General features: G+C 43.4%; 1 protein-coding gene across 1 annotated transcript in view; it reads right to left on the bottom strand.

Annotated features, from left to right (window-relative positions):
* LOC146197675 (Na(+)/citrate cotransporter-like) overlaps positions 1-13379 on the bottom strand; it is a 76758-nt gene that overhangs the window by 53516 nt on the left and 9863 nt on the right. Inside the window, exons 7-12 of the mRNA XM_084599590.1 lie at positions 9042-9173; positions 8836-8955; positions 7588-7668; positions 6308-6415; positions 4598-4778; positions 724-885 (exon numbers count right to left, since the gene is read on the bottom strand). Coding sequence (XP_084455716.1) covers positions 724-885; positions 4598-4778; positions 6308-6415; positions 7588-7668; positions 8836-8955; positions 9042-9173 — 784 coding nt within the window. The remainder of the gene's footprint in view (positions 1-723; positions 886-4597; positions 4779-6307; positions 6416-7587; positions 7669-8835; positions 8956-9041; positions 9174-13379) is intronic.

Genomic DNA, 13379 nt, shown 5'->3' with positions numbered 1-13379 from the left:
GTGATGTCCAAATTTGTTAGGGCCACCCCAAATTTAAGCCTTCCGAACCACCAAAATTTGACCTGGTTACAGTTTGACCAAAACTGATGGCGAACCAAATGAGTACGGGACATTTAGTGAAAGTCTTCAATTATGGGTGGGCCACCATAAAATGTCGTCCTGGGCCTCAGATTAACTTCGACCGAAGTTCACCGCAACTCGCGAAATTCCAATTCAGAGGTTTCTCAAAATAGATGGGCTAACCCAAACTTTTCTCCACCAGAACCGCCAAGTTAGACATCGTTCGAATATGATCGCAATTCTTGTCGAAACCTAATTTGACGATGGTTATTTCAGTTATTACTTTAAAGTCTAGGTCGCCCACTTACAAAACTTTACCATGCTCACTCATTCTCTGCGCGTGGGAGGCTGCGTACACCCTTGGAATGTTTGTTCGGTTTTAGGTGACTCTACTTTAAATGCCGAAGCCGAATTCCAGCAACAATGTTTTATTACTATTCTACAAAATTACACGAACCGATTTCGTCACAATATATTTTAGCTGTTGCAGCATGAAACATCGTGCATAGAAACATCCTATAAGACAAGTGTGAATTCGTCGCGTCTAGTCTCTATATTCATTTTGCACAGAAGCAGTAGACACGTATATGTTGTAGGTTTATGTCGCACAATATTGCCCCAGAGAGTCATGGTTGTATTTCCACCTTTCGGTATTCTCCTCACCATGTCGCAGACGACGGGCAGAACGATGGAGCTCACTGCGGTGTTGCTCGTGATCTCGGTGAACATGGAGGCAGCAAAGCAGAAAAGGAGAGCGGTCACCGCCGGTGGCAACACCTCCAAGCCCTTCATGTTCTCCACCAGCATTGATGAAAGCCCGGATTGCTGTGCACAGAGCGGGTAAAAATGCTTCATGCACGATCTTACACGACGTATTGAGGGCGATATTGGCCATAACTATACCTCTTCTCTAACTACGCACCTGCAGTTTCTCACTGAGTTTTTTTTTTTTTTTGTCTTCCTGCGCAGCCTTGATTTTCTTTACAGCCCAAAGCGATGTCAAGGGAATCGGCTAGGCTTCGAACAGGGCCACTAACATTATGGTCTGTACTCAAATTACAGAGGCGTCGTACTAGGAAAACGCTCTGACTGCGCCTAGCAAGAGTGATGCTTGCTTTAATTTAGTTATTTCAGGCTTCTTCGCAAGAATAGCTATGAACTTGCGATTTTATGTATTGTACGGATGACACCTTTGTATGGCATCTGTTGCAGATTCGCATAGGAATCTGCAATATGAGCGAGAAGGAGGAAGAAGAGGTTTTGGACCTCGTTTTCTGTTGAACATTTGGAGAGGAAGGGTTCAAGCTGACACGCCAACCTCTGCGGACCTTGCGAAAGAATGTGAGCTGCAAAGCGAAGAGCTTGTTTCCGGTGTTATTACACATACGGAAAAACTGAGTAATGTAATGCTGCGATCACTTGTGCAGTGCGTAAGGTCGATGAAGAAAGAGAACGAATCATCGAATACCTGGAAAAGGGGTGGCTACTGTTTTGCAAGCACAGAAAGAAAGCAAGGGCGATGCTCGGAAAGCAAGTGCGATGGAAACCCAGGGTGTTGCGTTAGAGTGTTGTGTCAGAGCGTATGAGATGTGTCAAAGTACTGACGTCAAGGCTGTGCACCTAAACTTCAAGATGCAGCTGTGACCTTCTGGCGTTAAACTCACCATGTAATAAAGGTAAGCAAGATCAATGCCGATTATGCTTAGAGTGAAGCGGGACGAAGCCACAACAAAACCTTCATGCCAGGGAGCAAGGCTCAAACAATGGCATGTCGTCCATGTAGCTGAGTAAACCCTTTTCTCTCAAAGTACCACGACACTTGGAAGCAGAGCAAGTGGTGTCACAGTCGATACCAGGAGAGGTAGTGCTCTGGTCCTCCCCCAACAGAACCGGAACCCATTAATATTGTGCAACATTGATGAAGGTCCTATGGCTTCGATGATGGAAGAAGATCAATGCTTATATCTTGAGAATTTACAGCCATCAGGCGGACCACGAAGCAAAATCGAAGAAAATGCTAAAACAAGCGCTATCAACTTCCGGTTTATAACTCTTACGACAGCTTCATGGACACCAACCATCAGTCACAGGTCGTCATTATAGGATTGCCACAGGCTGCGGGAAAACTACTCGGATGCCACAGTATATATTGGACTCCTACATGAACCATTGATGTTGAGTGGTGTATCGGGGTCACTAAGCCCGACGAATCTGCGCAATCATTTTCTGGGCGTACAGCACAAGAATGATCGGAACAACGTGGACAGAGTTTGGGATAGAGTGTGCGATTCGAATCTGTGCTACCACGCTCCTACAAATTCATCTTGCTCTGAACTGTTGGTGTCCAAGTGCGGATGTTGGATGCCAGTCTTCGTGGAAAATCTCGTGTTATCATTGATGAGATTCACGAGCGAGATGACAGTGCCGAATTCATCATTATGGTCATCGCAGATAATTGATGTGACACTATTCCAGCTTCGAGTTAGGACGTACCTCAGAGCGCGGAGCCCGTTGCACATTCGCATAGGAATCTGCAATCGAAACAACAATGAAGAAGAAGAGGTATTGGACTGGGAGAACGCGCGCTAAGGGGACTGAGTGCCATGTTGGTATATTGACGGCCGGGGGGATTAAAGAAAGTAGAAGCGGCCTGGTATCTGCCCTCCTTCTTACAGCATCTGTTTTATGCACTTGTTTTAATGACGTTAGCTCGTGCCTTGCTTCGGGGTATTCGTTACTGCATGAAGCGAATTCGCCTTGGTAGTAATGCAGAAGTATTTGCCTTCTCTATCATAATTATATTTTCTCTCGTTTCTATGCCCATTAAGACTTTCAATGTTTTAGTTTAGCCCGGCAGTATAATCAGGCCATATGTAGTAAACCGTTTATTGCCATCGCAATGGTTGATCCGATCTGCGCTGTTTCGAGCATGAGCATGATCAATCATGTAAGAACGGGCTTTCTCGTGCATTTTCGTAACTACACTGCTGCGAAATAATTTGGTGTTTATTTGGTGCCAGCTACAGCGTGATAACAAAATATTGAAAACTCGTAGGCGATCCATACTTCTGAAAGCTACCAGTAACATGCATTCCTTTACAATGTTCCGGAATCAAGGGGGATATGTTAGGTAAGATCGGAAAACAAATTGTTCTTTTTTTTTGTCATCAAAAAGTAGGACACCATCTCAAAAGTTTCTTTGAGATGAGATAACGGGCTGAAATGAGCAACAAAGGTGGCTTAAAAGTTTGGCAAAACATGCCTAACCCTTTGCAATGAAGGCGTGGCTCATAGTATAGGTTGTTGCTTTCAACTATTTGCATGAGCATTTGTTATAAACCTTTTTTTTTATGTTCGCATAGCTAAGCTCCATCTTTTGCTTTGTTCCTATGTTTGCTGGCAGACAAAACTGGAGCGCTTCAAACTGTTCTTCACGCACCTTATTTTTCTTTTTTTTTTTTTGCGAGTGCTTCATGAATGTTCGCAATACCGTCATACTTATATATATCCTCTGCAATCCAGCTTTACAAATTTGAAGTTGTCCTGCTTCTTTCTGGCGACCGATGAAGTAGATAATGCTACTGCAATAATGGAAACGAGAGGAGGAAGGAAGTTCTTGAGGCTCTTTGCCAAACGCCAGGGGTATTGGTCAATGGGCAATGCTCGTGTAACTAAAAGAGAATTCCGGGATTCGGCCCAATCGAAAAAAAGAAATCAAGGAAAGCCAAAGCAAGCAAGCAAAATGTGTGTGCTAAGAATGTCCAGGTGAGTTTAAGTATCGTGAAAAAGAAATCAAGAACAATTCGCACAATATCTCAGGGCCCATTCGGAACATTTCCTGATCACCATTAGAAGAAAGCAATGAAACTCTCAAGACACTTAAATGTGTGACTGTTGCGGCCTTTTTTTTTCTTTTTTTTTTTTTTTTTGGGGGGGGGGGGGAGTGCAATGTCTCAAAGTGGCTTACGTTCTTGAAATCATATATTTATCACTGAAGAATTCCTCATAAGCCGAATGTCAAGGTTGAAATTTTCCTATACATGAAAAAGCCGTGCATGCGCAATCATTCTGGTTCAGTCAAAAGTGCGTATAATAACGGAGATTAGTGGATTTTTGTTGTTCTAATAAAAAAGTTTCTTTGTTTTTGCAAATGTACTTTTTGCAATACGTTGCATTGCAAATTTTAATAATTTAGTAACAAAACTTGATATGCTTGATGACGGCTTATTCATATAATATACAGCGAAGTTTCAAGCTTTTGTGCCAGCGCATATTGAGAAACGTTAAAGCACCCTCCCTCACATCCCACCGGGTACCACCCCCTATTTAGTAAAGTGTTTCTTTTTCCTTGTTTATTCCGCAATGCGCAAAGTTCGGCCATTTTCGGTTCAATGCTAACGCTCACTCTAAGAATTCAGCACTATATACAGTGCTTAGTACAGCGCAGCCGCCTACTATAGGTTAATAACAGCGCTACAATACTGATAAAATGTTATTGAGCAATCTAATAGCAAACCAGACTAGAGAGCCGACCAACCTTGCACGCTTCGGCGAGAGTCATGCCTCCTCCGACGAGGATCATGACGCCCCAGCGAACACGCTCCACCGCCTCCGGCCAGGTGAGCAGCGGTGGCGACTGCCATGGGTTGCGAGGATCTCTGGGTACCACAAACAGCACCAGGGTGGCCAGGACGACTGGGACACTGTTCTGCAGCAGGCTACAGCCATGCGTGCAAAGGGAATTAGTGTTCTGAATAACTGAATAAAACATTGCATTGAAATCGGTGGCACAACTAGTTGTTTTTCGATTATCTGACTGCACGCATCGAAAAGAATGCATAATTAAAAGCCCTGCCTAGAATTCTCGTTATAAAGACAAACAATCTGTTGAATGCATATTAACACATTAACGTTAAGGCTCCTGCCCGGCAGAAAAGTCGGCACTGAATAGTAGCCGGCCTTGAGCCGACAAACTCTGTATTTGTTTAGATGGTTCTGGCATCCCATGGAATTGAAAGTAAGCAAAGCATAAGAAACGTTGCGATTATAAGGTCTCAACATGACACAAAGGTCATTGCGCCATATAATGGTACAAAAAAAATAAAATCTGATGAATAGAAGTTACACCTGATCAGATGACTATCGAACCTGGGACCCTTGGTCCCCCCATAAAACACACTACTCCTACGCCTTCGAAACGGCTTGTTTGACGTGGCTAAAGAGAGGTCTTATTTGTCTTGTGGTGAGTAAAAAGGAATAAAACCAAACATTTTGCATCAAGTGTCTTCAAGTGATGTGCGAAGAGATCACCAGGCCGCTGAAGGAAGCATTAACGCTATAAAGGCGTACCATTTAGCGCGCCACTTCAGTGTCCAAATGTTTTTGCTATCACGATCATTGTAGAAGCAATTTTCATAGCGTGATCACTCGAATAAACGCAGGGCCACACGCCTATTTATCGGCTTTCTCCCGATCATTAGTGTTGCGCTCCTGAAGTGATATTTGGGGCCGAATTGCGCAGCGATCGTATTAATAAACCTGTAATCAGCCCCTTCCAATGGATCGACAGGTCCGCCAATTAGAATCGACCAATCGAAGCAGGGCTAGTCGATCGATTTGTGACCGATTTGTGACAGTTTTGTGATGTGACGAGATCCACTTCGCACTTCAGCCCCAGAACTTCTTTTCAAGGGACTCTTGCTGTGACACATCATATTGAAGAAATTTATCAATATCAAGGTTCTTTCCTTTAAGCTGACACATTCTTGTATTAAAATCCTTACACCCTAAAGCGATATCGACCGTTTTTTGACGATGTCTTTTGTGCGCTTGAGAATTCATCGCACCAATAACTGAAAAGAGCGCCTATGAGTAGCGCAATCATTTTCAGGAGTGACATACCTGTCGCTCGTACCGTTTGCCTTGTGATGAATTCATGCACGTCCTATGTGGTTTACAGACACAGACGCTGGCTTTTGCGTGCGCATAACTGTCACAGTGCTCTCTTTCTTGAGCGCTGTCTCAGAAGTCCTTCTCAGAGACAACCGGGGAATACGACCGAAAACAATTTTGTGAGAAAGTAGATGCGACATTACAGTGTGGACATCATACACAATTCTTCGAGACTTTTAATTTTTCATCCCATGATTAGGAAAATGTACACGCAAGTCATAGGAAGGTGTGTCAGGTGAATCAGGTTCTCAGTTAAACGCCATAATCACCAAAACGATAATGCTACGAAACTTACTTTCCATGAGGAAGGGCGTCCACCCAACCTGGAAATATCTGAGGCTTCATAGCGAACCAGAGGAGAATCATTGCCGCCATCAGCACACACACGCAGGACTCCGCAAAGCTACAAACAGCCACAGGATTAAAAAGGCTCCTGTTATGGGCACGATCATAATATTGCAAAGAAAAATGCGAAACCCTAGATCAGTCAAAGAGCAGCGGTGCGCTATAGTATCTAATTCAATCATAAACTGAGCATCGTAGCATTGTCATTATGCTATCTTCAGTGAGTCGGAAAAGCACAAATTTAGGGCAGCATCTGTACCCGCTAACAAGCAACACTTTGTTTATGTCTCTTAAGGACCTTGTGGCGCTTCCGTTCGCACACACATATATATATAAACATTTTAAGGATTAAACTTGACCAGCCAGGCCAATAAACACATTTACCATTGCAGGTTTCTAACTGTTATCTCAAATGTGTTATTCGCATTAAACCAGTGCCTACCTTCCGCTGTATGTTCTCTCTCATTACAGCTTACACAGAGGCAGTAATTTGTAAACCCAGTGTGCATATATCGGAATATGTCGGTAACGCTCTACTCTCGGCTAACCACAGAAATTTAAACTGGATATAAACGTGACAACTTAAGCTGTGTGTCCCTATGCATCCAAAGTGGCATGTTAGTACTCAAATAATTCTGAGAAGTCGCTATTTTGTTAAATTTAAATTTCGTAAAGGTTTATACGCGGTTAAGAAAAAATTGCTCCTCTACAAAAAGAAAAAGGTAACAACCACATGTCTTAGAACCTTTTGAGTCGTCCACAGTTAATAATAAATCGCCCTCTCTTCGACTTCTTTTCTTTTTCATTTGGACCATTGTTCTTTATTTGTAATTCCCCAGAGGACCTGCAGCCTCCTCTGTTCACTAGTGCTCTAGATAGGCTAAATTTCACTTATCTTGTTGATCTTACCTGTATTAGTTTTGAAACTAAAACTTTTTTTTTTGTGAAATATTTGTAATTACATAAAGCCTCCTTTTTATCTTATTTACACTTTCGTTTCACTGAGTATTCACCTAAACGATGGCTTTCTAGGAATGACATTGTCTTCGTTCTCTCATGAGCCGTCTTTATATACATAGGGAAGAAGGCTTCGCGTTTTATAAACTTGTTTAAACGTACGTTACCTGTGCAAAAAGGTTTTATTCGGTAATATGTATCGAACACAGAGTTTTGTGCAGTGCTCATATCTAATCACACAGTAAACAACGTGCATAGAAATGCCATACATGCCTGATCTTTCCAAGTTCTTTGTATCGCCTGGCGATTTCTTCGCGGACCTTTTCTTCCGTCGAAGTACCTGGCTGGCTTGACCTGTTCCACACAAAGAGCGCCAAAGCAATTGGGATTTTTTTTATTCTGAAACTTACCTGTACGTTTACAGAGGTGCCCGGATATAGAGGAAGCATCAAATATAAAATCTGAGCCGAATTAGTTGTTGGCCTCAGATGAACGGCTGCCAAATTGGTGACCTTTACGGCCAGCAGCGACCGAGGACTAAGGGTTTAAAACAGCTTATTCGCAAACAAACAGGAAGTAGTTCTCATTGCGCAAAAACTTCATAGTTCTGGTCAGTCAAGAAAAAGGTTACTAAATATATATCAGATGGCAGCGAAATTTCAGGAGTGAAAACTGCAATTGGGATAATGTTAAAATTGCCTTTGATTTTCGCATCGAATGATTGCAACAGCGAATGTGGTATCTCGCTCTTCGAGGTCGTGCATCGTCCCGAAACGGCCAAGTTAGGATGACAGATTACCGCTTCAGCCGCTAACTAACAACCAAAGGCTGTGTAGTTTGAAAACTGGGTTCGTAATATTGTTTAGGCACTCCTCATCGATCCCCATTTCGTTTAGGTACTCCGCATTACCAGCCTAAATCAATTTTCGTGTACTATCGCAAATCGACCTCCATCCACATTCTGCATTCACTGATATGCACAGTCACCGTGTACCAAATTGCGAACCTAGAATCGAGAAAATTTCGCAGATTTTTAAGGGTCTTCAACACTGACAAATCTCGTTCAGGAATATGTTCCTGAAAACTACTTTTTGTTTCCGTTTCTAGGTGATCAGTTGCCTCCAATGAGACTAAATCCACTGGCAGACTTTAGCACCTGAATTCAAATGCCGGAAATGTCAAACAGGCGCGTAGGGCAGCGACCTATTGGACGACAAAAATAGGAATGCTGAAGATAGAGCCGATTTCAACTTGACTTTTGTTCCAGATTTGTGCAAACTTGTATTTGTTCATTGTAGATCGAACACAGTGCGCTTGGAAAAGATGACACTGGGCCCGTCAGCGCTTTTGTTTTGTCATCGCTTCCATCGTTAATTGAGCATTTTGGGCCTAGATAATTTCAAAAAGAAAGCCTAAGTACAACAAAGAACCCATCGGGAAATAACAGCTATTTTACAAACTTCTGAAATAAACAAAAATATAGTGAAGTAAACGATCGCATACGCTGATATAAAGACTCACATGGCATCTCTTGCATTCCACTGCATGTACGCCCAGCTGAGCAGAACGCATAGCAGCATCGTGGGTGCGTTATACAGAAGCCACGTGACAAAGGTAATCTCCGTAGAGCCTGGAAAAATGCTACATTTTCGCAACCTGATCATAAGTACACTGACGGCAGTAAACACGGAAAGTAAGAATGCTCAGTTTTATTAAAGCGCGCTTACTCATCAAAGATGCCTTTTAAGACGACGTTAGGTGCAGTTCCGACTAGTGTCCCCGTACCGCCGATACTAGTTGCATATGCTACACCGAGCACCATGGTGACACGTAGAAGTTTGGTACGTCTATCGTCACACCTGTAATTGAAGAACAGCTTCAATGATACAAGAAAAGGAGAAATTGCGGACATTGCCCGGTAAGACTATCGAACACTTAGGAGCGATCAGCAACAATGCCCTTCTGTATCAGATACATCGGTAACAGATAAATCTGCAAAAACCCGAAAAACACTTCTGAAGCTGATATGTTACGCTGCATTCTTCTATTTTCACCTTTCATGGTTGATACAGCGTTGCCGAGTTGACAGATGATCATCACCATCTTTAATTTGACTACACTCACTGCAGGGCAAATGCCTGTCTATTATCCCTCCAATTATTCCGTCCTTTGCTAGCTGCACCCACTTGATCTCCGCAAACTTCCTCACTGTACCAGTAACAACACAATACATTTTTTCCGGTAGACGTACACGTATCCTTGCTTCTTTGCAATTATACATGTCGTTGCATTAAACTGACATCTTAAGCGACCCCTTCTCTGCCTTAAAGGCAGGAGAGAGAGAGAGTAAACTTTAATTGTTTAACGGAATAGCGTGGGTGGTTTCCTCAGTCCAGGATACTATTGGCCTGGGCTGTCTCCCGGGCCCTGGTGAGCAGGCTGCGCTGCATATATATATAATACCTTCTTCAAGCAAGCTGTGAACAGTACTGGGGAAATCGGGTCTCCTTGCCTTATGGGAATTTTGGTACTTTCAGAACTATGGTTGCTATGCAGTACTTTTACATACGGCTGCCTGTATGACTGCCGAGGTTTATACTGAGTCAAATGCTTTTGAACTATGGTTGCTGTTCAGCCACTACAGATATATTCCAGCACTTTCACGTACGGCTCTTCTACACCCTGATTTCGCAATGCCTGCATGACCCCTGTGGTTTCTAGTGAGTAAAATGCTTTTTCGTAATCAATTAATGCTTGTATAAAGGTTGGTTATATAGCGAGCATTTTTCTATCACCTGGTTTATGGTATGAATATGATCAATAGTAGAGCACCCTTCCCAAAAACCTGCTTGGTGTTTTGCTTGGTTGAAGTACAAGATTGCCCTGATGCTCTTTACGATTACCTTAGTAAACACCTTCTATGTAACAGACAGTAAGCTGATTGGTCTGCAATTTTTCAATTCCTTAGCGTCCCCTTCCTTATCAATTAAGAGAACGTTGGCATTTTTACATGCTTCCGGTACAATTTCATCAGGCATCGCATATAAAGGGTGCCCAGTTTTTCTAACACGATATCCCCCCCCCCCCCTATCCTTCAACAAATCTGTAGTTACCTGATCCTCCCCATGTGCTTTCCCCCTTTTCATAGTTTCTAAAACTTGGTTAACCTCGTGCTCCATCACTGGCGGAACATCTGGTTGTTCTCCATTACTGTCAATCTGATTATTGTCTTGACTGCTTCGATTACTGTATAGATCAGTACAGAACTCCTCGGCTACTTTGAGTATCCTGTCCATATTCGTGATGAGATTTCCTGCCTTGTACCTTAGCGCATGTATCTGATTTTTGCCTATATCTAACTTCCTCTTCACCGCTTTAAGGCTATCCCCGTTCTTTAGAGCACGCTCAATGTTATACTTTCGTATGTCAGCCAATTTACGCTTATTGATTAGCTTGGATATCATCTGCCAGTTCTATCATGTCCGTTGGGTTGGAAGCTTTCAGACTTTGGCATTTCTAAATCAAGTCTTTAGCCTCCTAGATAGTTTACCGGTATGCTATCTAACTGTCCTACCGCCTATTTCTACTGCGCACTTAGTAATGATATCTCTGAAATTATTGCTCATTGCTTCTAGGTTAAGGTCACTCAGTTCAGTTCAGTTCAGTCGTTCAGTCGTGTCCGACTCTTCGTGACCCTATGTACCATGTCACGCCAAGCTTTCCGGTCTCTCACTACCTTCCTAACATCACATAACTTCATCTGCAGTGCCTCGAAGATGCCATCTAACCATCGCGTTCGCTGCCTACCCCTTCTCCGGCGACCCTCAACCTTTCCCAACATCAAATCTTTCTCCAGCGACTCCTCTCTTCTCATCAGATGACCAAAGTAGCTGAGCTTTAACTTTAGAATTTGACCCTCCAATGAGCAGTCAGGGTTTATGGTCCACAATATCGACTGATTTGATCTTCTGGCAGTCCAAGGAACTCTCAAGAGTCTTCGCCACCACCACAATTCAAACGCGTCAATTCTTCGGCGGTCAGCCTTTTTCACAGTCCAACTCTCGCATCCATACATCACAACTGGAAAGACCATAGCACGAGTTATACGGATCTTGGTTGGCAGACTAATGTCTCTGCTCTTTACTAGGCGATCAAGGCTAACCATTGCTCTCTTTCCCAGAAGCAGGCGTCTCCTAATTTCATGGCTGCAGTCTCCTTCCGAGGTAAACTTGGAGCCCAAGAACAAAAAATCTGTCACAGCCTCCACTTCTTGTCCATTGATGCTCAGGACTTGATAGGGCAAAACGCCATGATCTTTGTATTTTTAATGTTCAGTTTAAGCCCAAACTTCTCACTCTCGTCTTGTACGCGCATCAGAAGTCTCTTGAGTTCCACTTCACTTTCTGCCATTAAAGTGGTATCATCCGCATATCTAAGGTTGTTGATACGTTTTCCAGCTATCTTCACTCTATCTGAAGACTCGTCCAGACCGGCCTTCCTCATGATGCACTCTGCATAGGTTAAATAGGCAGGGCGACAGTATGCAGCCTTGCCTCACTCCTTTCTCGATCAGAAACCAATCAGTAAGACCATGCCCAGTTCTGACTGTGGCCTCTTACCCTTCATACAGGTTCCTGAGGAGACAGATGAGGTGAATTGGAACTCCCATCTCTTAAAGAGCTTGCCACAGTCTGCTGTGATCTACGCCGTCAAACGCTTTCGCATAATCAATAAAGCAGAAGTAGATGGGTTTCTGAAACTCTCTTGCTTTTTCCATGATCCAGTGAAGGTTGGCAATTTGGTCTCTAGTTCCTCTGCCCTTGCGAAACCCAGCTTGCACGTCCGGAAGCTCCCGATCCACATACTGCTGCAGCCTACCTTGAAGGATTTTCAACATCACCATGCGAAATAAGCGCGATCGTGCGGTAGTTGGAACAATCTTTGGCACTGCCTCTCTTTGGAATGGGGATGTAAATTGACCTCCTCCAATCCTGTGGCCACTGCAGCGTTGTCCAAATCTTCTGACATAATGTATGCAGAATGTTAACAGCGTCATGATTGAGGTTTTGAAGCAACTCAGCTGGAATGCCATCAATTCCGCTAGCTTTGTTCTTAGCAAGGCTGGCTAAGGCCCATTCCACTTCACTCTTCAGGATGCCCGGCTCGAGATCAGTAATCACAACCGTCTTATGTTGGGTTTGCACATTCGGGTCCTTCTTGTACAGTTCTTCTGTGTATTCCTGCCACCCCTTCTTTATCTCTGAGGCTTCAGTGAGGTCCTTGCCTCGTTTGTCCTTTATCACGCCCAGCTTAGCATAGAAGCTTCCTTTGATATCTTTGATTGTCTTATACAGACCTCTTGTGTTCCTCCATTGGCTGTTGTCCTCAACTACTTGGCACTGTATTTTCAGGAAGGCATTCTTATCTCTCCTTGCTATTTTCTGAAAATCCGCATTGAGAACCTTGTATCTTTCTCTTTCCCCCATAACTTTTGCCATCCTCCTCTCCTCAGCTATTTGCAAAGCCTCTGCAGATAACCAGTTTGCTTTCTTGCATTTCTTTTGCTTTGGAACTACCTTAGTAGCAACTTCTTGTATTATATCACGAACATCAGTCCACATCTCTTCGGGCTCTGTGTCTTTTAGATCTAATTCTTGAAATCGATTCCTCACTTCCACAGCATATTCTAATGGATTGATTCAGATCATACCTGAAAGGCCTTCTAGTTTTCTGCGTTTTCCTCAATCGAAGCTTAATTTTGGCAACAAGAAGCTGATGACCGGTGCCACAATCAGCCCCAGGCCTTGTTTTTACTGTTTGTATAGCGCTTCTCCATCTCTGCCGGCAAAGAATATAATCGATCTGATTCCTGTACAGACCATCCGGTGAAGTCCATGTGTACAGGCGCCTCTTGTGGTTTTGAAAATGAGTATTCGCTATGGTCAGGTTGTTTTCTTGACAAAATTCTACGAGCCTCTGCCCAGCTTCATTTGGCTCGCTAAGACCGAACTTGCCTATATTTCCGGATATTTCTTCACTCCCGACCTTAGCATTCCAGTCTCCTA

The sequence above is a fragment of the Amblyomma maculatum genome, chromosome 3 (assembly GCF_055883805.1).
Source record: "Amblyomma maculatum isolate TAMU_Amacu chromosome 3, ASM5588380v1, whole genome shotgun sequence".
In the NCBI taxonomy this organism is placed as follows: domain Eukaryota; kingdom Metazoa; phylum Arthropoda; class Arachnida; order Ixodida; family Ixodidae; genus Amblyomma; species Amblyomma maculatum.
Note: the sequence above shows the minus strand (reverse complement) of the source record. Positions and strands in the feature narration are given on the sequence as shown.